This window comes from Etheostoma spectabile, chromosome 21 (genome assembly GCF_008692095.1).
Source record: "Etheostoma spectabile isolate EspeVRDwgs_2016 chromosome 21, UIUC_Espe_1.0, whole genome shotgun sequence".
Taxonomy (NCBI): Eukaryota; Metazoa; Chordata; class Actinopteri; order Perciformes; family Percidae; genus Etheostoma; species Etheostoma spectabile.
The window spans coordinates 8,801,077-8,826,171 of record NC_045753.1 but is presented as its reverse complement, the minus strand read 5'-3'; the positions used below and the strand labels follow the sequence as shown (position 1 = coordinate 8,826,171).

The 25,095-nt window shown below is 42.4% G+C and overlaps 4 protein-coding genes and 1 non-coding gene across 5 annotated transcripts; 3 read left to right on the top strand and 2 right to left on the bottom strand.

Annotated features, from left to right (window-relative positions):
- Positions 1 to 8,615: 8,615 nt before the first annotated feature.
- On the bottom strand, positions 8,616 to 10,343 carry LOC116671591 (stonustoxin subunit beta). The gene is made up of 3 exons (XM_032502940.1): positions 10,241 to 10,343; positions 9,195 to 9,295; positions 8,616 to 9,109 (listed from the first exon to the last, which is right to left on the bottom strand). The coding sequence occupies exons 1-3, from the start codon at positions 10,341 to 10,343 to the stop codon at positions 8,789 to 8,791; spliced, it is 525 nt and encodes a 174-aa protein (XP_032358831.1). The 3' UTR covers positions 8,616 to 8,788.
- Positions 10,344 to 11,915: 1,572 nt separating this feature from the next.
- aqp8a.2 (aquaporin 8a, tandem duplicate 2) lies at positions 11,916 to 17,143 on the top strand. Its single transcript, XM_032501563.1, has 5 exons — positions 11,916 to 12,206; positions 13,979 to 14,105; positions 15,335 to 15,549; positions 16,626 to 16,760; positions 16,843 to 17,143. The coding sequence occupies exons 1-5, from the start codon at positions 11,953 to 11,955 to the stop codon at positions 16,886 to 16,888; spliced, it is 777 nt and encodes a 258-aa protein (XP_032357454.1). The 5' UTR covers positions 11,916 to 11,952; the 3' UTR covers positions 16,889 to 17,143.
- Positions 17,144 to 17,223: 80 nt separating this feature from the next.
- Positions 17,224 to 18,863, bottom strand: hbae5 (hemoglobin, alpha embryonic 5). Its single transcript, XM_032501556.1, has 3 exons — positions 18,592 to 18,863; positions 18,041 to 18,248; positions 17,224 to 17,439 (listed from the first exon to the last, which is right to left on the bottom strand). Exons 1-3 carry the CDS (start codon positions 18,684 to 18,686, stop codon positions 17,311 to 17,313), a joined length of 432 nt encoding a protein of 143 aa, XP_032357447.1. The 5' UTR covers positions 18,687 to 18,863; the 3' UTR covers positions 17,224 to 17,310.
- Positions 18,315 to 18,408, top strand: trnai-uau (transfer RNA isoleucine (anticodon UAU)). The gene is made up of 2 exons: positions 18,315 to 18,352; positions 18,373 to 18,408. It is a non-coding gene; the product is annotated as a tRNA-Ile (tRNA).
- Positions 18,864 to 21,534: 2,671 nt separating the features above from the next.
- Positions 21,535 to 22,720, top strand: LOC116670855 (hemoglobin subunit beta-1). Its single transcript, XM_032501555.1, has 3 exons — positions 21,535 to 21,809; positions 22,188 to 22,410; positions 22,496 to 22,720. The coding sequence occupies exons 1-3, from the start codon at positions 21,718 to 21,720 to the stop codon at positions 22,622 to 22,624; spliced, it is 444 nt and encodes a 147-aa protein (XP_032357446.1). The 5' UTR covers positions 21,535 to 21,717; the 3' UTR covers positions 22,625 to 22,720.
- The last annotated feature ends 2,375 nt before the right edge of the window (positions 22,721 to 25,095 follow it).

Below are 25,095 nucleotides of genomic sequence, written 5' to 3'. Positions count from 1 at the left end.
ACACACACACACACGAGACAGACATGCACACACATACACACACGAGACAGACATGCACACACATACACACACAAGACATACATGCACACACACACACACACACACACACACACAAGACAGACAGACAGACAGACACAGACACACACATACACACACACAAACAACACGAGACACACACACACACACACAAACAACACAAGACAAACACACACACACAAACACGAGACAGACACACACAAACAACACCCACACAAACAACAAGAGACAGACACACATACATACAGACACAAACACACAGACACGAGACAGACACACACACAGATACAGATACAAGGACACACACGCACACACACACACTCAAACAAAAAAACACAAGACATACACACGGACACACACACACAAACACGAGACAGACAGACACACACACGCACAGATACGAGACAGACATACACACACACACAGATACAGATACAAGGACACACACACACGCACGCACACACAAACACACACACACACACTCAAACAACAAAACACGAGACATACACACGGACACAAACACAAACACGAGACAGACAGACACACACGCACAGATACGAGACAGACACACACACAGATACAGATACAAGGACACACACACAAACAAAAAAACACGAGACAGACATGCACACACATACACACAAAAGACAGACATGCACACACATACACACACGAGACAGACATGCACACACACAAGACAGACAGACGCACACATACACACACACACACACACACACAAACAACACAAGAGAGACACACACACAGAGAGATACAAAGAGACACGCGTGCACACACACACAAACACAGAGACACACACACAAACACAGAGACACACACACACACACACACACAGAGATACAAAGAGACAAAAAGAGACACGCGTGCACACACACAGACACACACACAGACACACACGATCACTTACCCACATACACAAGACAGACACACACACACACACACACACACACACAAACAACACAAGACAGACACAAACACACAGACACGAGACAGACACACACATACAGATACAAGGACACACACACATACACACACAAACAAAAAAACACAAGACAGACACACACCCAAACTACAAGAAACAGACATACACACAGACACACACACAAACACGAGACAGACAGACACACACGCACAGATACAAAGAGACATGCACACACACAAACACACACACAAACACAGAGACACACACACAGACACAAGACTGACACACACTCACACATAGACACACAAACAACACAATACATACACATATACACACACACACACAGAAAAACAAGACATACATTCACACATACACAGATACACACACAGACACACAAACAACACAAGACAGACACACACACACAAAAACAACACGAGACAGACACACACACACAAACTACAAGAAACAGACAGACACAAACACAAAAACAGACACACACAGACACGAGACACACAGACACACACACACACACACACACACTACAAGTACAAATCCACGTTTCCTCACCCAGGCAGAAGCCTCCTGTACCACTTCTTCCTCCTCTGCTTTTTCATCACCTGGCTCTGCAGATCCTCCAGCTGGGACCTCATGGAGCTCTCGGTCCTCTCCCACTCCTGCTCCTTCTCCTGCTGAGTCACCTTCAGGCTTTCTGTGGCCTGAAGGAGGGATGACTTGTCCTCCTTCCACTCGGTGAGATGACTCTCCAGCTGCTGTTCAAACTTTTTCTCAAGCGCAGCCATGAGGTTCTGGTGGTTCTGGTCCTGCATCTCCAGCTGGGCTCTGTTGGAAGCCAGGGATCTTTCCAGTATTGTCTTTCCCTCCTCCTGTTCTCTGAGAGCTTCCTCCATATGGCTCAGTTTATCCTGCAGCTCATGAGCTTGAGCCCTTTCCACCTCCAGACAGCTCTCCAACTCCAACTCCACGTTGGTCTGACTCACCTTGAGCATCTTCTGATCCTCCACTTCCTTTTTCAGGACCTCGCTCTCTCGCTTCACCTGCTCCAATTCAACCTTCAGGTCTTTGGAAATGAAGAACTGAAGGTCCAGATCTTTTATGGCTTTTTGCAGCCTGTTGCTGGTTTTGACCATCTGGGATTTCAGGTGCTGTGTTTCCCTGGGTGGGTAGGGGACACGTTGAGCCAGAGCCTGATCCAGCTGGGCTCTAAGGGAAGCCTGGGATCTTTCCAGTCTCTCCTTGGCCTCCTCCCCCTGTTTTCTGAGAGCTTCCTCTATCTGGCTCAGTTTATCCTGCAGCTCCTGAGCTCGAGCCCTTTCCACCTCCAGACAGCTTTCCAACTCCAACTCCACGTTGGTCTTACCTACCTTGAGCTTCTGTCTCTCCTTACGAAGCTCCATCTTCTGATCCTTCACTTCCTTTTTCAGATCCTCCTTCTCTCCCTTCACCTGCTCCAATTCCACTTTCAGGTCTTCGGAAATGAAAAACTGAAGGTCCAGATCTTTTATGGCTTTTCGCAGCCTGTTGCTGATTTTTTCCATCTGGGATTTCAGGTGCTGCGTTTCCCTGGGTGGGTAGGGGACACATTTAGCCAGAGCCTGATCCAGCTGGGCTCTGTGGGAAGTCTGGGCTCTTTCCAGTCTCTCCTTGGCCTCCTCCTCATGTTTTTGGAGAGCTTCCTCCATCTGGCTCAGTTTATCCTGCAGCTTCTGAGCTCGAGCCCTTTCCACCTCCAGACAGCTTTCCAACTCCAACTCTACGTTGGTCTTACCTACCTTGAGCTTCTGTCTCTCCTTACGAAGCTCCATCTTCTGATCCTCCACTTCCTTTTTCAGGACCTCCTTCTCTCCCTTCACCTGCTCCAATGCCACTTTCAAGTCTTCGGAGATGAAGAACTGAAGGTCCAGATCTTTTATGGCATTTCGCAGCCTGTTGTTGGTTTTGGCCATCTGGGATTTCAGATGCTGTGTTTCCTTGGGTGGGTAGGGGACACATTTAGCCAGAGCCTGATCCAGCTGGGCTCTGTGGGAAGTCTGGGCTCTTTCCAGTCTCTCCTTGGCCTCCTCCTCCTGTTTTCGGAGAGCTTCCTCCATCTGGCTCAGTTTACCCTGCAGTTCGTGAGCCCTGTCCATCTCCAGAAACCTCTCCAACCCTACATTGTTGGTCTCACTTACCTCAAGCTTCTGTCTCTTCTTACAAACCTCTATCTTCAGAGTCTCCACTTCCTTTTTCGGGGCCTCCTTCTCTCCCTTCATCTCCTCCATTTCCACCTTCAGGTCTTGAGTACCGAAGGTCTGCCGGTCCAGATCACACATCTCCCTCTGCATCAGCTCTGTGTCATGGCCCGGACTGCTGCCCTCTCTCTGCTGTTGGAGCTGATCCAGGAGACCGGCCAGCAGGTCCTCCCTGATGATCAGGTGAACTCTCCCCTCAGAGTCACACTGGGTGAGCGTGGCCTCGCCGTCCTTCAGCTCACGCCGTACCTGTTCTTCAAGGTAACTGAGGTAGAAATCCATCCGTGGTTCAGTGTCTCCGGAGTTGAAGTCCATGTTTTCCAGTGTTCTTTCTCTTGTTGCAATGTGCACCTTAAGATTGTCAAAGTCAACTGTCTCTGATAGAAACTGCTGTCTGAGTGAATGTTTCAGAACTCAAGGTTCCAGTATTCAGTGTGTCGTTATGACGACAACAACAGGTATTCTTATTTTTTCAATCCTAATGGTCATTGATTCTATTGTTGCCATGGGACACCAGTTTGTTTATGTTTGAATATACAGTATTAATGTAATGCTTTCTGATGATACCTTAAATATGGCAAAGAAACAACACTATGAAATATGAAAGGGAAAAAGATGGATGTCTTTGCACAAGTGCAGTACACACAAGTATGCGCCAAGTGGGACGCCATTTTCTCTAACTCCAATAACCATGTGTGCTCAGCAACTACCTATTATTTAAGATGTGCATTTGCCACAATAAATATAAAAGACATGGTGTGCCCCTCCCACCTTCTGACAGGTGAAGGACAAAAATGCAACACTGCTTTATGTTCCCATGATTTAATACAAAAGGCAACGTTTTGACCCTGCTGGGTCTTCTTCCAGGATTTAAACAGAGAATTTGATTGACTTCTCAGTCCCTCCCCCCCATTTTCCCTCATTTGAATGCTTGTGCATGAGCAGTGATTGACACGCAGTGAGACACCCCCCCCCTAGCTGTGATTGGTGCATCTGAACAGGGAGCCAACCTGCTTCATGTAGTGCTACTGGAACAAAGTCAGTTTCAGTAAATATGACAGAAAGTTAGTTTTAGTCTTGCCTACTGCACCTTTAGTAACAAATGCATGGACTAGTTAATATACCAGAGGACCTTTATATTAACTTAGGTCCCTCCCAAATGAATATATTTGTAGCTTGTGCTTACGACCTGCCTACAGACCACTTCAGACTTTGTTGCTCCCCCGCGCTCCATCGCTAAATGTTTAACATATGACACAGAACTGACTCTTCGCTGCAACGCAAATATATTTATTCACCTCTATTCACACACAATGAGGCATATTTTCATGTGGCATTTCACATCTACAACAGGACTACAAAATAAATTTTACAAGAAATTCCAGGTGCAACTGCAACTACATTGGTGTGTCTGCCCCGTTTCTGATACCGTGGCGGCAGAGGTTTTGCCATGGGGGGGTCGCCAATACAAAATCAACATAGAGGATACACTGATTCCACCGAAAGAAATAATTTCAGCATCCAAAGTATTAGTTTGATCATTTCATGAAACTGGATCAACGCTCCACGTTCATCCAATTTTCGTCATTTGACTGTTGCCATTTACTTTTTTTATTGGAGCAGAGCTCCACGTGGTGACGTATATTGTTATATATCTCTGGTGACGTGTATTGTTATATATCTCTGGTGACGTGTATTGTTGTATATCTCTGGTGACGTGTATTGTTGTATATCTCTGGTGACGTGTATTGTTGTATATCTCTGGTGACGTGTATTGTTGTATATCTCTGGTGACGTGTATTGTTGTATATCTCTGGTGACGTGTATTGTTGTATATCTCCGGTGACGTATATTGTTATATATCTCTGGTAATGGATTGTTATATATCTCTGATGACGTGTATTGTTATATATCTCTGGTGACGTATATTGTTATATATCTCTGGTGAGAAGGCCGAGGAGTCGAGGCAACACCTATTTAACAAAATGAAACCTCCTTTCTCAGAGACCTTGTTTTAAAGCGATGTAACATGAGGTGTGCATCAGCTGTCCATTGTGTTGCCTCAGATGCTGTATTTTATGATCTTTATGATCTTAGTTGGCTAATTTTGAGTTGTAGTTCTGGGATTATTGTTATATGACCATACCAGTACATCCCACCAGGGGGAGCCACACACATCCAGACACAGGTGTGTGTATGGTTTTAAAATTAAGGACTTAAAAGTAAGTAAGAAATCACCTATCCACTGTGTCTCTCAGGTAATTTCAGAGCTTTCTGATGTACGGTTTTAAAATTAAGGGCTTAAAAGTAAAGCTATATTGACGTTTTTTTCAGGTGGTTAAATGCATTATTTTCTCTTTTTCAGGCTACTCTAAAAAGGAATCCTTACGTTATTCCAGCTTCATTCCAAGTCTGGGAGAGACATCACCTATCCATTGTGTCTCTCAGGTCTCAGAGCATTCTGATGTACAGTTTTTAAATTAAGGGCTTAAAAGTATGGCTATATTGATGTTTTTTTCATTTGGGCTTGGAGACAGCTTTCTGCTGAGGGACAGTGGGCTTGGAGGCATGTGTCTGCTGAGGGACAGTGGGCTTGGAGACAGCTTTCTGCTGAGGGACAGTGGGCTTGGAGGCATGTGTCTGCTGAGGGACAGTGGGCTTGGAGGCATGTGTCTGCTGAGGGACAGTGGGCTTGGAGGCATGTGTCTGCTGAGGGACAGTGGGCTTGGAGGCAGGTGTCTGCTGAGGGACAGTGGGCTTGGAGGCAGGTGTCTGCTGAGTGACAGTGAGCTTGGAGGCATGTGTCTGCTGAGGGACAGTGGGCTTGGAGGCAGCTGTCTGCTGAGGGACAGTGGGCTTGGAGAAAGCTGTCTGTTGAGGGACAGTGGGCTTGGAGGCATGTGTCTGCTGTTTTGACAGTGGGCTTGGAGGCAGCTGTCTGTTGAGGGACAGTGAGCTTGGAGGCAGCTGTCTGCTGAGGGACAGTGGGCTTGGAGGCATGTGTCTGCTGAGGGACAGTGGGCTTGGAGGCATGTGTCTGCTGAGGGACAGTGGGCTTCGAGGCAGCTGTCTGTTGAGGGACAGTGAGCTTGGAGAAAGCTGTCTGCTGAGGGACAGTGGGCTTGGAGAAAGCTGTCTGTTGAGGGACAGTGAGCTTGGAGGCAGGTGTCTGCTGAGGGACAGTGGGCTTGGAGGCAGCTGTCTGCTGAGGGACAGTGGGTTTGGAGGCATGTGTCTGCTGAGGGACAGTGGGCTTGGAGGCAGCTGTCTGTTGAGGAACAGTTAGCTTGGAGACAGCTGTCTGCTGAGGGACAGTGGGATCCACTCAGATTAACGTGCGAGTCTAAACATCTATAGGCAATTCAAATAGAAATGTATTATATTTCTGCAGGCTACGTAGATGTGTTAAATTAAAAGCTACTGGCAATATTAATTACGCCTACTCATTCATCCAGATAAGACTAGTGCATATAGTGCACCGTGGGTCGGAGAGAAAAGTATTTTCAAATGTTCTGTATGTCTGGCACATATTGTAGATTTGACAAATAAATTTGACTTGACTTGAAGTGGCAGCAGTTCAATCCAGTGTGTGTTCAACAAAGTCAAATAATCATTCCAGATATACGTGTATTTTGACGTAACTATGCCTAGAAAAAAATGTACACAAAGTCGAAGTCAGATTCAAAATTCTTTTATTTTTTTGACAGATTTTTAGTCAGTGGGTGTTACAGAGGGATTTTTATTTTAGATGTGTCCTTTTATCACTGCATTAATCAGAATATGGTGTCAACAGCCATAAAATAATCAATTTTGGCCACGTGTTTAGGTATAAATTGTTACATAAATTAGGCTATGAATGACATCTGAACAAACCCCGGTACAAGCGTTCAGAAGTGAAACTGGAAAGCTCTGTGTACTGCAGAGTTTTCTGACTCAGAGTATGAGGGAAACCCCATTTCAATAAAATGGCCTTTACCGATAGAGATTACAAAATTCTACACATTTAGCGAGACATTACGTGTCTTCCTCAACATCGCCGTCTTCCTCAACATCCTCGACGTGTCCGCCTACAACGCCTTTGTGCTGTGGCGAGAGCTCAGGCCCGGGTGGATGCGCGGCAAGCTCAACAAGAGGAGGGCGTTCCTCGCTCATCGAGAGACGTGGCGTCTGCCTCGCACAGAGGTTGTCCGCCGCGCTTGTCAAAGCCGTCGTCATGGCGAGGAGGTCCTGTGGTGGTGGTGGCGATGGCGACAGCAGCGGCGGTGGCACAGTCACAAGGGGCCTAGAGGAGCATGGGGATTCTGAACCGGACACACTGAGGGTGCAAAGCAAAGAGAAGCGGTGTCAGCTCTGGGATCCGAAGACCCTTTGATGTTATCCTTCGGGTCCCAGGGACCCAGGGCATTGTCCTTTCGGGTCCCCAGGACCTTGACGTTGTCCTTTTGGGTCACAAGGACCCTTGACGTTGTCCTACGGGTCCCTGGGACCCATGGCATTGTCCTACGGGTCCCTGGGACCCATGGCATTGTCCTTCGGGTCCCTGGGACTCATGACATTGTCCTTCGGGTCCCTGGGACCCGTGGCGTTGTCCTTCGGGTCCCCGGGACCCCGGAGAATGGGGCGCCACGGCAGTTGTGGGACGTACGTATAATGGTATGGAACATAAAACCGCGGGGTCTCTGAGACCCAAAGGATGAGGCCACATTGGTATTTGACATGGAATGAAAGCGGTGTCTCGGGATCCCGAAGCAGAACGGCTGGCTAGTACAAAAGGTCACATAAGCTAACCATGTCCCTGTGACAAAAAGGACAATACAAGGGTTAAATGCCTCTGCATCACAATGTGATCTGAGCGGAAGCACACGTTGCCACATCTGCATTCAGCTGGGTGTAAAACCTCATATGTAGCTTATGTTTTACTTACAGGCTGTTTTGAAATGTAACAGATATCAATACACGTAATCCATGTTGTAATAGGCCTACTGATGTTGAATTAACTGCTTTGATGTATATAAAAAGGTTACAGAGAAGTCACAAAGGTGTCAGAGGTATTTAACTTAAATATGAAAAAATTCCAGTGAAATCTTCAGTCATAAATTATAAACATGAAAATGGAGAAGAATATTTTGTTTAAATGAATGTGTACATACAATTACTTTTTATAGTAATACATTCTTTATTTCAGATGTCATGAAGTCATAAGACATTCAACATTCATACATCAAAATCATAATCAGTGCATAAATATCCATCCTGATGTTATAGAACCAGATATACAGTATACAATAAAGGAGTATAGGACAAAAGGTACACGAAGAATATGTATTTCTCAAAGTGAGACTGATTAAAAACAGTTTCAGGTATCAATAATTACAGGAATTGGTGCTGCATTTAACATTTGTCAAAGTGTCAAAATCTGACTCTAGCTTTATCATCATTAACAGAGTTGATCCGTTTTTTAGCTTTAGCAATTCATTCTGATCTCTGCAGTATTGTGCATGAGGATTCAATTTCTATCCAGAAACCTGGAAGAATCTTTTTTCTCAATAGTAGTCTTAACTTTTTACAACAGCTTAACCTCCTTCTCTGCCCCCTCACCGGTCACATTATAAAAGTTTATAACCCCTGCAGACTGGTCGATGTAAACTCCGATCGTGGAGCAGCACGGGAGATCCTTGATGTTGTTGATCATACTGTTTAACCAGATCTGGTAACATGTTCCTGACCAAGACAGACCCCAGGACTCCTCATTTTCTCCGAAGCCGCACTGCCTAGAGTGTGCCCTCCTTCCTGCTCCTTCATAGGTGACTCCAATTACCACCCACCCCGAATACTCCACCTCCCAGTAGGCCCTCATGTTCCATATTACTTCTTTGCCCACCACCTTGAAGAAATAAAAAAAGGAAGACAAATGAAAAATATTTGTTGCTTTGCAAGACAGCCTGTATCTGTGTTATTTTCTGTCTTACCTGTGGAGAGTACACAGTTCTACGGAGAACCTTGAACCCGCTGTCAGAAATCCACAACATCTTGTTGGCAGTTTTATTGTCCGAAGTTAAATGCATCCAGTCTACAAGAGAACATTAAGTAATGGTGTTTTTTTTAATTATATCCTGGAAAAGATTTGAGAAAAAAAATGAATCTGCACATTGCAAAAAAGGGAAAAGGTATTCAAAACAAGCGAAATTATCTACCCATGCAGCAAGATAACTTCACTTGACAAACTTGCATGATTTAAGATTATAGTCTAAAGTTGAATACTTAAAATAAGAAATCCAAGATAAATCATCTAACACTTCTAAATCTAACCTTTTTAAAAAAAATCTTGGTAAGAACCAAATAATTTGCAGTGCACCGTACAGGAAATATACTTAAATACAAACTAATGTTCACTACATGAAGAGTATGAATTCATGCATTTTTGTTACCTGCATTTGTCTTCTCATTCTGGTTGGATTTCATTTTCTTCCCTAAAGGCCAAAGGTTAGATTACAAGGTTGAGAAGAATCATTTTTGGTTTCACACAAACACATGACACTACTCTCTTAGAATGCTGACATACAACACAAAGAAGAAAGAATCTTAAGTTATTTATCGACTTTTGAGACAAAATTTTAAATAAGTGACACATGCATGCATTTCTAATATTATACATTCATGGAGAGTTTGACAAATTGCAGTTTACAGTTAGTGTCGTATTCTGAAAAGCTTGCACCGTCATTAGTCATTAGTATCCCTGCAATGTTTGAAAGTTATAATCATCCCTAAGATGATAGTTTTTTCAATTCAAAATAATCTACCACACATCTATTATGGAAACAATCAAAAATTATATTAAAAGGCACAGCATGTGTGACATACTGGAACTTGGTTAACACATATCCAGTGTTCAACAAGACAAGGCCCATCTCTCGGTAACTGCCCCAGCAGATAGACAATTGACTTATTCGTCATTTGTTACATGGTGTAGACATTTTAATTTAAAAATAATTGGTATTGTAAAAACTTGACGTACCTGGTTTGTTGGTTTCTGAGAGGATTGTTGCAAAATCGGGTCTGGTCGGCGTCTTGAGGCTATGTGCCGATAATCCACATCCAGACGCTTCAAAATCCTTCATCGTCCAAAAGTAAACGTGCAAAGTATTTGTCTTCCACTTGACCACTTCCACTTTTATGCCCTCAGTAAAGATGAGGCAGGGGGGGCTCGAGAGGAGTGTCTGAAAGAGGTGTCGAGGTCATTGGAACGGGTGCTCAGCAGGGGTCAAGTTGGTGTACGGGGGGGTGCACTTGACTATGACATATGGATATAAGTACTTTGACGCTCGTGAAACTTTAGGAGTACATTTAGAAAAGCAAGGAGACAGTTGCAAACATGAGGGAGAGTAAGATTCCGAAACTGGTCTTGACAGTGTTGACAGGCAGAAGCAGGACCACATAAACAAAGACACATCAGTCAAATTAAATTATGTGACAAATTTATTGCCCATTTAATCCATCTATATTGTAATTACTGAGGATCTGTGAGTCTTGCATCAAGAGCTTCAGTTTGTTTTTGTCAATTACAATATTCCATTAACTACCGTATGTAGGTAGGTCATACTAAAAGCCCACCTTAAAAGGTGCTCTAAGCAATGTTGGGTGACGGCACTTCTTGTTGACGTTCAAAGTATTTTCAAACAAAATGAGACTAGCGTTTTTTTACAGTGTGTGTAGGGGACAGGCAGCTCGCGGATAGTGAGGCAATGTTTGCTGTATGTCAGAATCAGAAATACTTTATTGATCCCCGAAGGAAAACTCTGTGTTGCAGTCACACAAATAGTAAAATATAGTATTGTAAAAAAGAGTAGATATATAAATAAAGAAAAATAAGGAGTGTGGATATGTACGGTATTTACATAGTTAAAGGAATATTATGATACAGTATTTACATCATTAACATAATTAAGGAGTTGCAATGGTGAAAAGTAATAATAATAATAATAGTAGCAGATGAGTATTGCACACATTACAAGCCAGTGTTATTGCACAAAACAGATAAGATTGTCCAGTTTCAACCTCTCTAAGTGTCTGTGTGTCAGACACAAAGTGTCTGACACACAGACGCAAAGTGACTATAGCTAGCTGTTCAATAAATGTAGTTGAACAATACATGTCCTTCTAAATAGTAGCACAGTAGAAGTATAAAGTAGCATAACATGGAAATATAAGAAAAACGGTACTTGAGTACTTCAGTGTAAAATGTAGGATTATCAAATGTAAAAGTAATCTGATTTAATCCCATTTGTATAGGTGTGTAGAGTGCACAAAGGCACAAACCCATATAGAGCAGTGTAAAGTCTAGGGTCCAGGTCTATTTTATCTACATGGCCACTGTTGTTCCATGCATGCCTGCATCCAAGTGGTAATGATGATTAATAACGAGCACTTATGTGACCCCAGGGACTGAGGTTAACTAATTTTCCTTTATAAAAGGTTGCCTTGAGAACTCCTACACGGGCTGGCCACATGTCAAAGGGTTTGGGGTGGGGAGTGTATAGATACAATAAATCTTAGAATATCCTTCACCTTTGATGTTTTACGACTTGTGATGCAATTCCGGTTCAGTGTGCCAGCTGCTGCAGATAAAAATAAATAACCACAGCACCTATCAGTTTCCTTGACTTAGTCTGCAGTCTTGGTCAGGTGTAGGTGCCGGAGGTGTTCCGAAATAAAAAAAACAAAGTAGCAATGGGTGAGGAGAAAATGGAAATGGAAGACTCTACTCTGATGGAAAAGGGACGGAAGCCACCCGCGCCCAAACCTCCCAACAAATATGAGACTCTGTTCCAGCCCTGCCTGGCCGAGACAGTGGGGACCATGTTCTTCGTTTTTGTCGGCTGCGTGTCTGTCATTGAGAACGTGCCGGCGGCTGGACGGCTGCAGCCGGCCCTGGTGCATGGCCTGGCTGTGGCGGTGTTGGTGGCGGTCATGGATAACATCAGGTAAAGGTGTAAAGAATAGAAAGTTAGACACAGGCATTTGGCAGAATCATATATTTTGAGTGGAATAGGTCAAAGTAAAAAAGTTTCAAATTGTATAGATTTTCTTTTTACTTTTTGGTATGTAATGCAGCAGTCCTGTTCTATGCAGTGTAATAAATTGAATTTGTATAGCGCTTTTCCCAAGCTCAAAGTCGCTTTACAGAGTAGAAACAGTATGAATACAAATGGGACACTTCATAACATTGTGCCTCGAACTTTGACCTGTTGTGGCAGAAGGTATACAGCTAAGGCGACAATGGTTAAGATTAGGCACCGAACGACAAGTTAAATCTAGGAAAAAGATTGTGGTTTGGATTAAAACCCTCCCGAGTAACAAACATGTGTTTCATGGGTGAAACAATTAAAATAGAGATATTACTTGTTTTTATGGCTGTAGCTGTATCCATTCTAGCCACAACCACCTTTACCCTCTTGCTCATATATGCTGAGCAAAGGATTGTGGGTCAGTCCATCTCACCAAAGCATGGAAGAAATCATGGGAGGAGAGAGGAAACAAGAAAATGTGCTTTAAAGGGATGAGGCTTTTATTGCCCATGTCACGTAAATTCATCAGCTGTACGGGTGGTGTTTTTTTGGCATGTATTGTGATAGCTTAGACATGAAAGGGTAGAGAATGGGGGAGCGACATGTAGGTCTGAATCAAACCCATAGCCTCTGTGTCAAGACTGAACCTCTATACAGTATATGGGTGCACTCTACACCACTAAGCCACCCAGGCGCAGCTTTCAGCTCCACTGTATACTGAAAGGCTGCTCTCGTGTACTAAATCTTTTTTTCTGGCATACTAAATAGTACGGTAGTAGATACTGGAACGCAAGAACCGTTTCTCATCTGATCTCAGGTCCAGATTCAGCCCTGACGAAATGTAGCAACACGGGGTGCAAGCACACTGCTTTTTTATTACCATGAGTTTACATACACCCTCTGCTGATTGAGTACCACCTGGGACACACCACCAAGCTAGAGGAGAAATACCTCAAAGCCTGTTTATACCGTTGAGCACAATCCGAGGAAACGTGTCGTTCAATCTTGAAACCGCAGATTGAACGCGTCCCAGTTTGAAAAAAAAGTAAATCCCACCATGGCCACGCCAAGACCCGGCCTACGAAGCAGCTCGATTGGTTGGGGTTAGGCATTTGACCTTGAGTGGTTAAGGTTAGGATAGCCAATTGGGAGTGCCCTGATAGCTTGGTTGGAAGAGCGGGGACTTGTATTTAGAGGTTTACTCCGTGACGCAGCAGGCTGAGGTTCGACTCTGACCTGTGGTCCTTGCCTCCCCCCCCCCACCTCCCCTTCCATTTCTTCAGCTGTCCTGTCAATGAAGGCCCAAGAAATGGTCTTAATAAAAAAGGATAGCTGATTGGTCAGCGGGTAATACCTGTACAAATGGGGTTATGTTACCTTGCATGTGGACGCGAGGGCAGTAAAACACCTAGACTGGTGGTAGACTTGAAGTTCCACAGTTCTATGATTTGAATCCAAGCCATTGCTTGCACACTAAAATTTAAAAAAATCTATAAGTGTTCATGGGGGGGCTAAAATACCTCCATTCCTTCAATTTTCTCATTTTTGCCTTCTTTTTCTCTCTTTTCTTCTTTCTTTTTTCCTCCCCCTTCTTGGGGGCTTGGCATGGCCATAATGGGATTAATAATATTTAACTGTCTGTGATAATATCGCTCCCAGCGCTTCACTTGGTGCTTCTTTTTCTCTAGTGGCTCCCATTTCAACCCTCCCTTCACTATCGCCATCTACCTGTGTGGAGGCATGGAGCTGATGATGGTGGGACCCTACTTGGTCAGCCAGCTGATTGGAGGAGTGCTGGGAGCTGGAATGGCCAAGGTGCGTTGAAAGTGAACCACTTCAAGTGCACAAGATTCAGTACTCTTCCCCATTACTGTACTCAAGTACAAATTTGAGGTACTTTACTTGAGTCTTTTCTTTTCATGCCTAGTTACTGGTTACTGTACAAATTATGAGCTTGGCACACAAAACACATGTAGTTTATAAAATAAGATGTTTTGTTATAAATTAAACTACCCAACAATATAACGACCTACAAGTACCCTACAAGTGCACATGACTGTTTTGATCATGTCCGGCATTGAGTACAATTAGTAAATTTTTCCAATGATATTTTGATATTCCATCTTAAGTACAATTTCCAATGCAGGACTTTTACTGTAACAGAGTATAATTACAGTGTGGTATTAGTGCTTGTACTGAAGTAAAGGATCTGATTACTTCTTTTAGCACTTGATAGGGGGGTCATTCATTAACATTATTATGATATTTGTTTTTTTTTTACAACAGACTTCATAGTTAAACAAAAACTATTTTTAATGTTTCTATCTAAATAGTTCATGGATTACTTTCTAATCTAGTGTAGGTGTGATTTAACTCTCTGCAAATTTAGTTGAACAGCCTACATGTCTAAAAGGCATTTCTGTTGTGTTTTTGTTTTTTACAGTTGTGCTCATAAGTTGATTAACCCATGCTTAGGTTGAATAAAAAGTGAATTAAAAAAGTAATCTTTTCCAAATTGATCTTAAAGTAGCCCCCTCCCATCATCACATACCCTTCACCATACCTAGAGATTGGCATTGGGAACTTTCCATAAGATCATCTCTCAATGCAAATCAAATCTAACTGAAATAAAACCATACCGTATGGTGAAGGGTATGTGATGATGGGGGGTTGTTTTTATTCCAAAGGCTAAAGGAACTTTGTCAGGATTCATAGTATCCTGGATCCATATAACTGGTCTTTAAAAATAAAATCTGCCTGCTTCTATGGGAATTTAACATATTTATTTACAATAAAGTATTCGTTCACAAAGAAAAATGGGTTGGATTTTTCCTCATTTTTTTTTATTTTAAATTAAGGCATTAAGATCAATTTCCAAAAGATGATTTTTTCCCCTCAACTTTAGCCTGGGTTCATAACCTTATGTGAACCTTACCGTACATAACATAAATAAGACTATATAGATGTGCCCAGTATATTCTTTATCTATCCAGTTAGGTAGGGGGTCTTTGGCTGAAAAAAAGATTGACAACCTCTGTACATAGATGATGACTCCTGCAGACCGGTACTTGAACGCAACGGGAGCAGCGTTTGACAGCGTCAAGTCAGAGAGCCAGCTGTTCGGAGCCATCTTCGGGGAGGTGGCCATGACCTGCCTGGTCACCATGGTGGTGCTGCTGGTGGCGGTCAACAGCAAGACCAAAACCCCGCTGGCTCCGTTCCTGGTGGGCTGTACCGTCATCGTTAACGTCCTGGCGGGGTGAGATAACCCAACGGGGCGATGGCCACACACTTTAACGATTAAGCTCTTTTAAAAATATAATATGAAGTTTCGTCGACATTGGAAGTTAGGGTGTGTTTTTGGGACGGCAGTATTTATTTTTATTTTTTTATAACTTTTTGGGGCTTTTCTCTATGTTCTTACTAATCAAGCCAGGCGCCGATAACTGCTGTTATTTTCATTTTTCTTAACGCAGGCCTATGACTTATGTTTTTATTTCTTTTATTTGGTTACTTTTATAAACCATTTAAAATTACTAATCCAGGTTTGTTGTACGAAATAGACTAGTTTCCATGATGTGTTCAATGATTTTGAAACAAAATTAGTCCATTATAAAAAAAATATAAACAATTACAATTAGTAGCGGATTTTTTTTTTTTAAGTCACTGTTTAATCATAATACATGAATCTACACTGAATCTACACGAGATACATAGTTTTGCCATGCAAGCCTATGTAGCTTCATTAATTTAGGTCCTACCGTTGTTATCTAGAGATAGAGAGATACTTTATTATCCCGAAGGAAATTAAGGTGTCCAATAGCTTATAGGCTACACAACATATACACACAGGCACACATATGACATATGACATCCACGTATGCATACTACAAGAATACAAAGACATCAATAGTGTGCCCTTACAGTAAAGTTTGATTGTGGCATGTTTAAAGGAGCGATGTGGAAAAAGGCAAAAAGGTGCAATGGTATCATTATTCAACAATAGGCAACACAATATCAAATATATAATAAGCATTGCTTATCTATATAGAGACACTAGTAAAATACTAAGTAAGAATAAGAAGAAAAGTGTAAGTTAAAGATTTGTTTTTTACAGTCCATGGTTGTTCATATCATATCATTTTGGTTTGTTTTTTAACCTCAGTTGTTCCAAACATTTCTGACCTTATCTCCTAAAAACTTCAAATAGCGTACAACCCTTCCAACTCTGGATGTAAAAATGTTCTTTTTAATAACCACATTCAAATGCGACCAAATCCTTTTAATAATTCAACTTAATTATTAGGCTAATTAAGCTTTCTTTCCGGCGTACAGAGGTGACATATCCGGAACGTGTCTGAACCCTGCCAGAGCCTTCGGGCCAGCTCTGATGACAAACTACTGGACCTACCACTGGGTTTACTGGGTGGGGCCCATAGGTGGGGGGCTGGTGGCAGCCGCTTTGCTCAGGTGAGAGAAGCCCGATACGATTGACTGAATTAAAATAATAACTAACATGGCATGGCATGATAATGTCTCTCTTCTCTTTCAGGCTCATTCTGGGTGATGATAAGTTAAGAGTCGTTATGAAATCATAACAGCGAACATGTCTGGCCCACCATATCAGCTACACCCTTGACTCATGTGGCGTCACAGTGACGTGCGGTCAGTGTGATGCTGTTGTACTTTTCTCTGCTTTTCTTCCATGCCAAACTGGGTGATCACTGTGAATTTTTTAGTATTAAAATATTAAGAACGAAATATGTAGACTGATCTCTCATACCAATGCAGATCAAATAAATGCTTGTTTTTGTTACTTGTGTGTAACAAAAACTACTCGTGTGTGTGTGTTTGTGTGTGTGTGTGTGTGTGTGTGTGTGTGAGAAGTAAAAAAGAAATAAATAATAATGATAAAAATTTCAAGAGATAAGAGTTTTTTGGTGTAATGCAGTTTATTTTATGATTTTGCACCATGAGTTACGATCGCCGGTGGCGCACCGCATTGCGCACTGCGCGCAGTTTAGCGGTATCTCTCGGCCAGAGCCAGGGCCACAGCGGTGAAGAACTTATCATAGGACATGTGGGCCTCAGGGGTGAACTCCGTTGGGAAAACGGTGGCGAGCTCCACCAGGATGCAGTGGGCCAGGATCTGCGGATGACAGCGGGCACAATTAGAAAGTAAATAGATGTTTAACACTGCAAAATAGAGAGAAGACTTCTTTCCACTTTCCTCCCATGTGTCAGTGCATTGCAAAAAGAACATGCTTCAAAACTGGCGAAGCTGCTTTGAAAACAAGTCAACCTTGGTGCATATAAGCTCGACTAAAATAAAAAGGAAGAAATATACTACTACTAATACTAATAATAATAGTGATAATAATGATGAAACCCAAGGAAACTTTACAGAACCACAGTGGCTATAAGGGAGGTTGCAGGCTGTGGTGAACAAGTGGCGTCTTTTTTTTTTTTTTTTTTTTTTTTTTAAACAATAACATAACCAAATGCACAGGTGGGACAAAAAAAAAAGACTTGAGGGCTTGTAACCCACCTTGCATTCAAATTAAAGACAGCTGTACATGGTTGCCACCAATTTGCAAAGGAACATAACTGTTTTTTATAGGCTATGTTAAAAGGGAATAATATATATTTAAATAAAGGGAAGAAGAAGAAGAAGAAGAAGAAATCGTAATCTCAGCACATATCATGATCTGCTATCGTTGGTTACATTCTGATGATAAACGGTGTCTCACCTTGAAGTTGGCCGGGTCCACTCTCAGCGTGAAGGCGTGCTTTTCGCTGAGCTCCAGCAGGCCCGTTTTCAGGTCGTCAATTTTGGACACAGCCAGACCCAGTCCTCCCATCACTTTCTTTCCGTGGGCCTTGACGGAGTCAGAGCCGGGGCTCAGGTCAGGCCAGTGGGAGAAGTAGGTCTTGGTTTGGGGGTAGACGGTAATCATCCTGTGGAGGTGGAGAAGACCTTAAGTGGTTGGAGTTTCAAAATGTAAAGCGCGCAATTGAATAAAGGCTCTAGTGGCGCAATCGGTCAGCGCGCGGTACTTATAAGACAGTATTCAGCGGAGTAATGCCGAGGTTGTGAGTTCGAGCCTCACCTGGAGCATTCTTTTGTGTGGATGTTAAAGCTCCACAAGCAGTGGAAATATTTCTAAATCAACACGCATACGTCTGTGTTCTGAAAAGTAGTCCCACCGGGATCGGTTGCATAAATAAAGTTCCAAACACGACATCCACTTTTCTCTAACATAAAGTTATAACATAAATCACGGGTAAACGGGACACTTACCTGCCCAGAGCCTCAGTGCCAACAACATCTGCTGACTTGGCGATTTTGCCCCACAGGGCCTTGACGGCAGCCTTGTCTTTGTCGTTCAAACTCATTTCGGCTTGGTTCTCACTCTCTTTCTCTACCAGAGTCGGATGATGATCCTCGGTCAGTTTGGACTTCTACTTAAATGCATGTGGCCGGAGAGCCGCACCCACGGGTGCTGATGCCAAGCCGCGTATCATGGCCTCCCTCCCGGCCAGATAGAAACTTCGGTGGACGCATGCCAGCACGCGAGGCGGTATCAGCTTGGCGCATTGGGCGTCAGTTGGTGGCCAATTGCGTAAAACGAATGCGTAATGAGTCCCCGCATGGGGTCCTGCTGGGTTTGGTCTCTAACGAAGGATATGCCGAACCGAATACCCTGAGCACGTGCAGAGCAAATCAGGTCACAGGAGAATGGAGCAGCGAAGAAGGATGATTTAATATCAATAAACCTGATGTAAGAAACAGAAACAGGCCTCTCGCACCGCGGAAGAAAATCTTTTTTTGCACAGTGTGAGAATTCTCCGGTGGCAAGCTTATTTTTTTAAAACGCTGGCCTGTACAAGACAGTATAGGTTTTGATTGAGACTAAAATCGACAAAATCAAGCTATAAAGGCCTTTAAAAAAAAAAAAAAAAAAGAACAAAATCCGTTTATTTAGACCTTCTAGCCTACAGCATGTAAACAGGATGTGATGGATCATTTTCTAAAATGAAATAATAACAGTATGCAGCTGTGAAAGACGTGTAGCCTACTATTTAGCGGTGATTGCATTTTTGTTTATATTATTATTATTATTATTATTATTATTATTTTATTATTATTATGCGGATATATCCATGAATCTATTTCATATCAAGAGGGAGGGCTGGGAAGGGGGGGGGGGGGGGTGTCATTCGATCATAACGTGGGTGGAGGCTACTGCAGATAACACGCGCGTGCTTTCCCAGATAACACTCTGGCATCAAACACTGTCCAGCTTTACATGATGTCTAATAAACACACAAATAAAGTAATCGTTTATCTGAAATTACACTTGCTTGTTTACTCCTGTTTCCTGTATCTTATCCGAGAATATTTACTGAGGAAGGCTGCAATGGCTTACACTTTGTTTTGGTACTTTTTTTTTGTTTCTTGAATTTTTTTTTTGCCGGGAACAACCATCAGTAATAAAAGGTTAGTTGACCCTAAAGACGACAACAAAGCAGCAATTCCCAAACACAGAACTACAGACCAGATAACAGCTGAAGAGAGGAGTGTGATGAAAAGGCCAGGGAGTTCAAATGTGGCTTTAGCCTGATTTCAAATCACAAATGGAGGGAGACATTAGTGGACATTATAAATCATCGGTTCATTTTTTTTGCTTATGGTGAAACAACTAGTGGGAACAAGATCTTAAAAACAGCAAGATGGGTGGTCTTTTATTTACAGGAAAGTGCATGCTCTTATAATTAAGGCATCAATTAACACTATTTAAGATAATGCACAGGGTTTATTATAGTCCAGAGAAATTAAATAAAATGAACCGTGAGATGTGATTCCTCTGCTGTCGCTGTGACAAATAGAAAGGTAGGCCTGCTTCTTTTTTCCCACATGCTTTGATCATGTGGAAAAAAAACACAACAACTTTCCTTTTGGAATTTTGGAAATTTGTTACCAAGCTGATATCTCAGGGTTTAAATGTATCTGTTCCCCCTTTCACCTCCTTTGTGTCTTTTGGGAATTAACATGTCTGACAAGAGGAATAAATATGAAAGTGTGTACACAGATCATACTTTGATGGCAGCTGGGAAATGCATAGCTTTGAAATGGAAGGCTTCCACACCCCCAGCAATAGTCCAATGGTGGAATGAACTCTCAAGCTGCTTTGTTATGGATACATATATTATATATATATATATATATATATATATATGTATCTCAACTTACCATTTTCGAATGATGTTTTTTATTAAGTGTTACCTTTAACGATGTATTATTGCACACATCATATATAGCATTTAATACATCAAGTATTTCTTAATGATTACCAAATGATTTGTAAACCTCTAATAAATTGTTGGTAAGCCGTCAACAAACATGATTTTAATGGCTGTTGAAGTTGCAACTGATGGTAATAATAACTTGTGAGTCATGAATAATAAATACTCTGTAAAGCGTCTATAAACATGATTAAGATAACTATTGTCATTGGCCAAATAATGAAATATTAGATCACAAAACAAATTGGGCCCGTACAGATTCATGTTATCAATGTTATACTTGAAGCTTTATTAACCACTTATTGATCCATAACTAATGTGCATAAGCAGTTCAGACATCAGTTAATAAGCACGGGTCCAGGTTAAATTAACTACATCAAAGTGTTGGAAATCATTTCTCACCTGTTGTTTTTTTTGGGCATTTAGGTATATATTTTGTGACAGCTTGGACAAACAAGGGGAGAGAGAATGACCAAAGAGAACCAACCTCTAAATATTGGCGAGCGCTCTTCCACAAAACCACCCAAGCACCCTGAAACCTGTCATTTAATGAGAAGTTCCAGTTTGGAGTTAGGATATCTGTGGTAGAGGATTCCTTTACAGCAAGGAAACAATGACATGGTGCTTACTTGCATCATATTTCCTTTCCCAGCACATATTGTTGACTTGTCTAAGAGCGCAAAATGCCCACATTCTCATCTTTCTAAAGCTGGAGACCGAAGACAAATTGCTCATATTGACTTCTTTTATCTGAGCCTGAAAAATCGACGTCAATCTTTGTAAAGACGTGAAATGGCTGCGCCTTTTGAGTCTCTTTGCGCCGCGCCCATTTGGCAATGGTCAGTGTTGAATAGGGAGTGACGGTTAGGGTGACGCGTGAGGTGGGCGCAGGACTGGCTGAAGTGACGTGCATGTGAGGGTCTGCCACAGGCTGCAGCCGGACACTTGTCCAACTTTCTAGAAAGACCTGGAGGAGTCTGCAGTTTATCTGAAACTCTCATCTCCAGCCTATCACAGCTTGGGGGACTTTGTCTTAAATAAACGCGTGTCCAGCTGAAGCAGTAGCCAGCAAACTATTCCGCTTTTTTTCGGTAAAGCCTGGACACAAATTAAAGCCGCCATGGTTAAGTGGACTGACGAGGAGCGCAAAGTCATCAACAGCATCTTCTCCAACCTGGACTATAATGACGTCGGGCCCAAGGCTCTGCGCAGGTAGGCTACAGGGGGGGGGGGGGGACAGCCGAATTATGGCACAGCTATAGAAGGAAAATGAAAAAAGTGGCATTTAATGGTACGTTCAGAAAATTTCTCGAACTGGACAACTCACACTTCTTATTTTTGGCATGTCTGTATGTGTATAATTTTGATCTTATGAACTTTAATATCTACAACAGTTTTTGTTTAGTTTTTTTGTCTGTTTTGTTGTATTTTACATTCTGATATGGACCTGTGTGTCTGAAATAAAGTTGAATTTAATTAAGTAAAAAGAAAAGGTTTTCCAGTTAATCCAACAGAATTCTTCGGGTCTTACCCTACCTGTCCCCCCCCCCCCCCCCCCCCCCCCCCCCCCCCCCCCACACACACACACAGATGTCTGATCGTTTACCCATGGACCCAGAGGCACTTCGGCTCCTTCGGGGACCTTACCACTGCCGCTGCCATCATGAAAAACGCAAAAGTGGCAGCCCACGGCATCAAGGTGCTGCACGGTCTGGACCGGGCTCTGAAGAACATGGACAACATCAAGGACGCTTATACAGAGCTGAGCATCCTGCACTCGGAGAAGCTACACGTGGACCCCGACAACTTCAAGGTACACACACACACACACCCACACACACAGTTTACACACACACTGTAAGGACTTTGACTTTACTGACTGTTTTCCCTTCGTATAGCTGCTGGCTGACTGCCTGACCATTGTCATCGCCGCCAAAATGGGAGAATCCTTCACACCGGCGACGCATACCATCTGGCAGAAGTTCCTGAACGTGGTGGTGTCCGCTCTGGGAAAGCAGTACCACTAAACCCAGCAGCTTCCGCACCTGGATACCTGCATGGAGGAGATCTGACCTCTGTTCACCTGTCTCCTCAATAAAGAAATAAAGTCACACTGAAGAAAAGTCTATTTTTCTTTTTTTTTTTCGTGCGTGCGTAATTACGCATCATATTACAGTTGATTCAGGAAGGTTTGGAATCGAGTTAATGCTACTCTGTTAGCTGCTTAAATTGATAAATTGATGCAGAATTACTCGTGAATTTCTGTTGCTCAAAATTAACAAATGATGACTTTATGACTAATAATGACTTTATGGGATTAGTTTCATTCATAGAGGAATGTTAATTCGGAATTGACATGCGACCAAATTCCAGTTGCGTAAAAGTTCATTTCAGACCCATACATGGGCTCAGCCTCTATATAAACAGAACAGCCCTTATTCTCACGTGCTGCATGACCCAACATGTTCGAAAATAACGCCTCAAAGGTGTCCTCCTGGATGCCCCTGGTAAATAAAACATAAGAGAGTGCCTTCTGCGGTGGCCCAAATGTGCAAGAAAATGTGATGAAGAGCCCTCCAGATTAAATAGCTAATATGTCCCTGTGTGTTTTTACAAAACAAAAGCATCATTGTGGAATGTAAAAAAAATTTAACATGCCAGAACCACATCAAACAGTCATAATGTGCAACTACACATAGCTGTCTGTCCATGGTACTTCACAGTTATGTTTTTGTGAAACTTTACCGTTTCGTGTGACGGAGTGACCAAAAAGTGTTCGTTGTGTTTAGCCTAACCAGGGACGATATTAACGAGACAACAGACATGAATACAAGCCGATTTTTATATTTGCGTTAATATGCGTTTGGTAGTAGGCCTGTATCTGATATCTATGTTAATATTTGTTATAATTGTACGGTTTACTGCCGGGTTATATAAAATAAAGTGTCTTTCTTGTAATTATGCTTATGACTCTACATTATTTGACTTGTGCCAACCAGTCCAGACCAAGCCAAGCTCAATAGATTTGAGATTGAGCGTTGGTCTGGGGGAGTCTGCTCTGTATTTTCTCTGCACAAGACGTGTGCCAACGAGTTTAAATCACTCTGTACACAATTGGATAGTCCTTCAAAAAGGACAAGAAGCGGCTTGATCGCTTCTCTATCGTCATCTTGTGAAACCCGCCAATAGCGCGCCAGGTAGATAAGCCAGTTCGTGATTGGTTCCCGCAAAATAGTGAACTGAAGCAGGAGAATTAAACATGCAAGTTTCCAGACCGAACTGCAGTCTAAGTCCAGCCATTGTTTTTCAGATGAAATATAGCCTATACTTGGATTTCCACTTGCCAAAAAAGGATTTCAGCTCCCTCCTTATTACCGAAAGGTTCTTTCTCTGTACCCAAAAAACTTACTTTCATTCATGAGGGTTACACTAAACACATTTTAGCACAGTAGGCCTATTTCCCGTTAACCTTCTGAAAAATCTTTAAATGCCCAATATTACTAGTGACTTAATAGTTTTTTAATGGCCAGTGATTGAGGCCTCTTTTTATTGACTTTGATTTTTCTGTCTCAAAATGATATGATTTCCTTCATGAGGGTTACTGTACATCTGACAGATTAAACCTCACTAAATCATGTTAACTAGTTTTCGACTTATATTGCAGAAACGTTTAAAAGCCAGCTGGATCACTTAGATCACCAGGGACTGGTCAGATAGCATGGGGATACGGCTTTAAGCCGTTATGCTGTCCACAGCTGGAATCATGAGCACCCCTGGAACGGCAGGCACCAACTGTGGCCATTTTAACACACTAAGCTAAAGACTGTTCTCTTTTTCCACAGCTTTTCATTAGTCCCCTTTTTATAGTAGTTTTATTTATTAGGTTTTAAACTTGTCTGTCCCTTTTGTGAAAAAAATGTGTCTTTTTTCATTTATCCAGTGCCTGAGTTGGACCACAACAGGTGCCAGTACCCTGATTCAGCAGTTCTATGGCATGGCATTGCAGTGTCATGAATATTTTTATATCCATACGTATGTCTTGTAGGGGTGACTAGTCGATTGTTAGATCTAACGAGCCTGATTCGACCAATCTCACAGTCTCAGTGTTGCAGTGTCTGAAAACGTGGTTATTAGATGTGCCGGTTCTCAGTACTGGTGAGTGCTGGCCCAATGTAAAGCACTTTGAATGACCTCTGTGAATGATAAGGTGCTATCAACTAGCCTACAGAGCTTTAATAGTCAAATCTGAGACACACTATAAAACATTTGGTTTCTTAACCAGGGGTTTGGAGTAGTTTCACCGTAAAAGCATCATTCATTATTTAATTCTCCCCCCTGCCACTCAGACAGTCTGAGTCCACCACTGGCCTGAAGCTATCCCGTGATTGTTGTACAGTTTTTTGGTTTCATGTGAGGACAAAGTGGTTTTCTTGAGGTCTTGTTTTTTGTTTTGAATTCATCACACACATCGACTATCTCACACTGCAGTTTGTCAGTT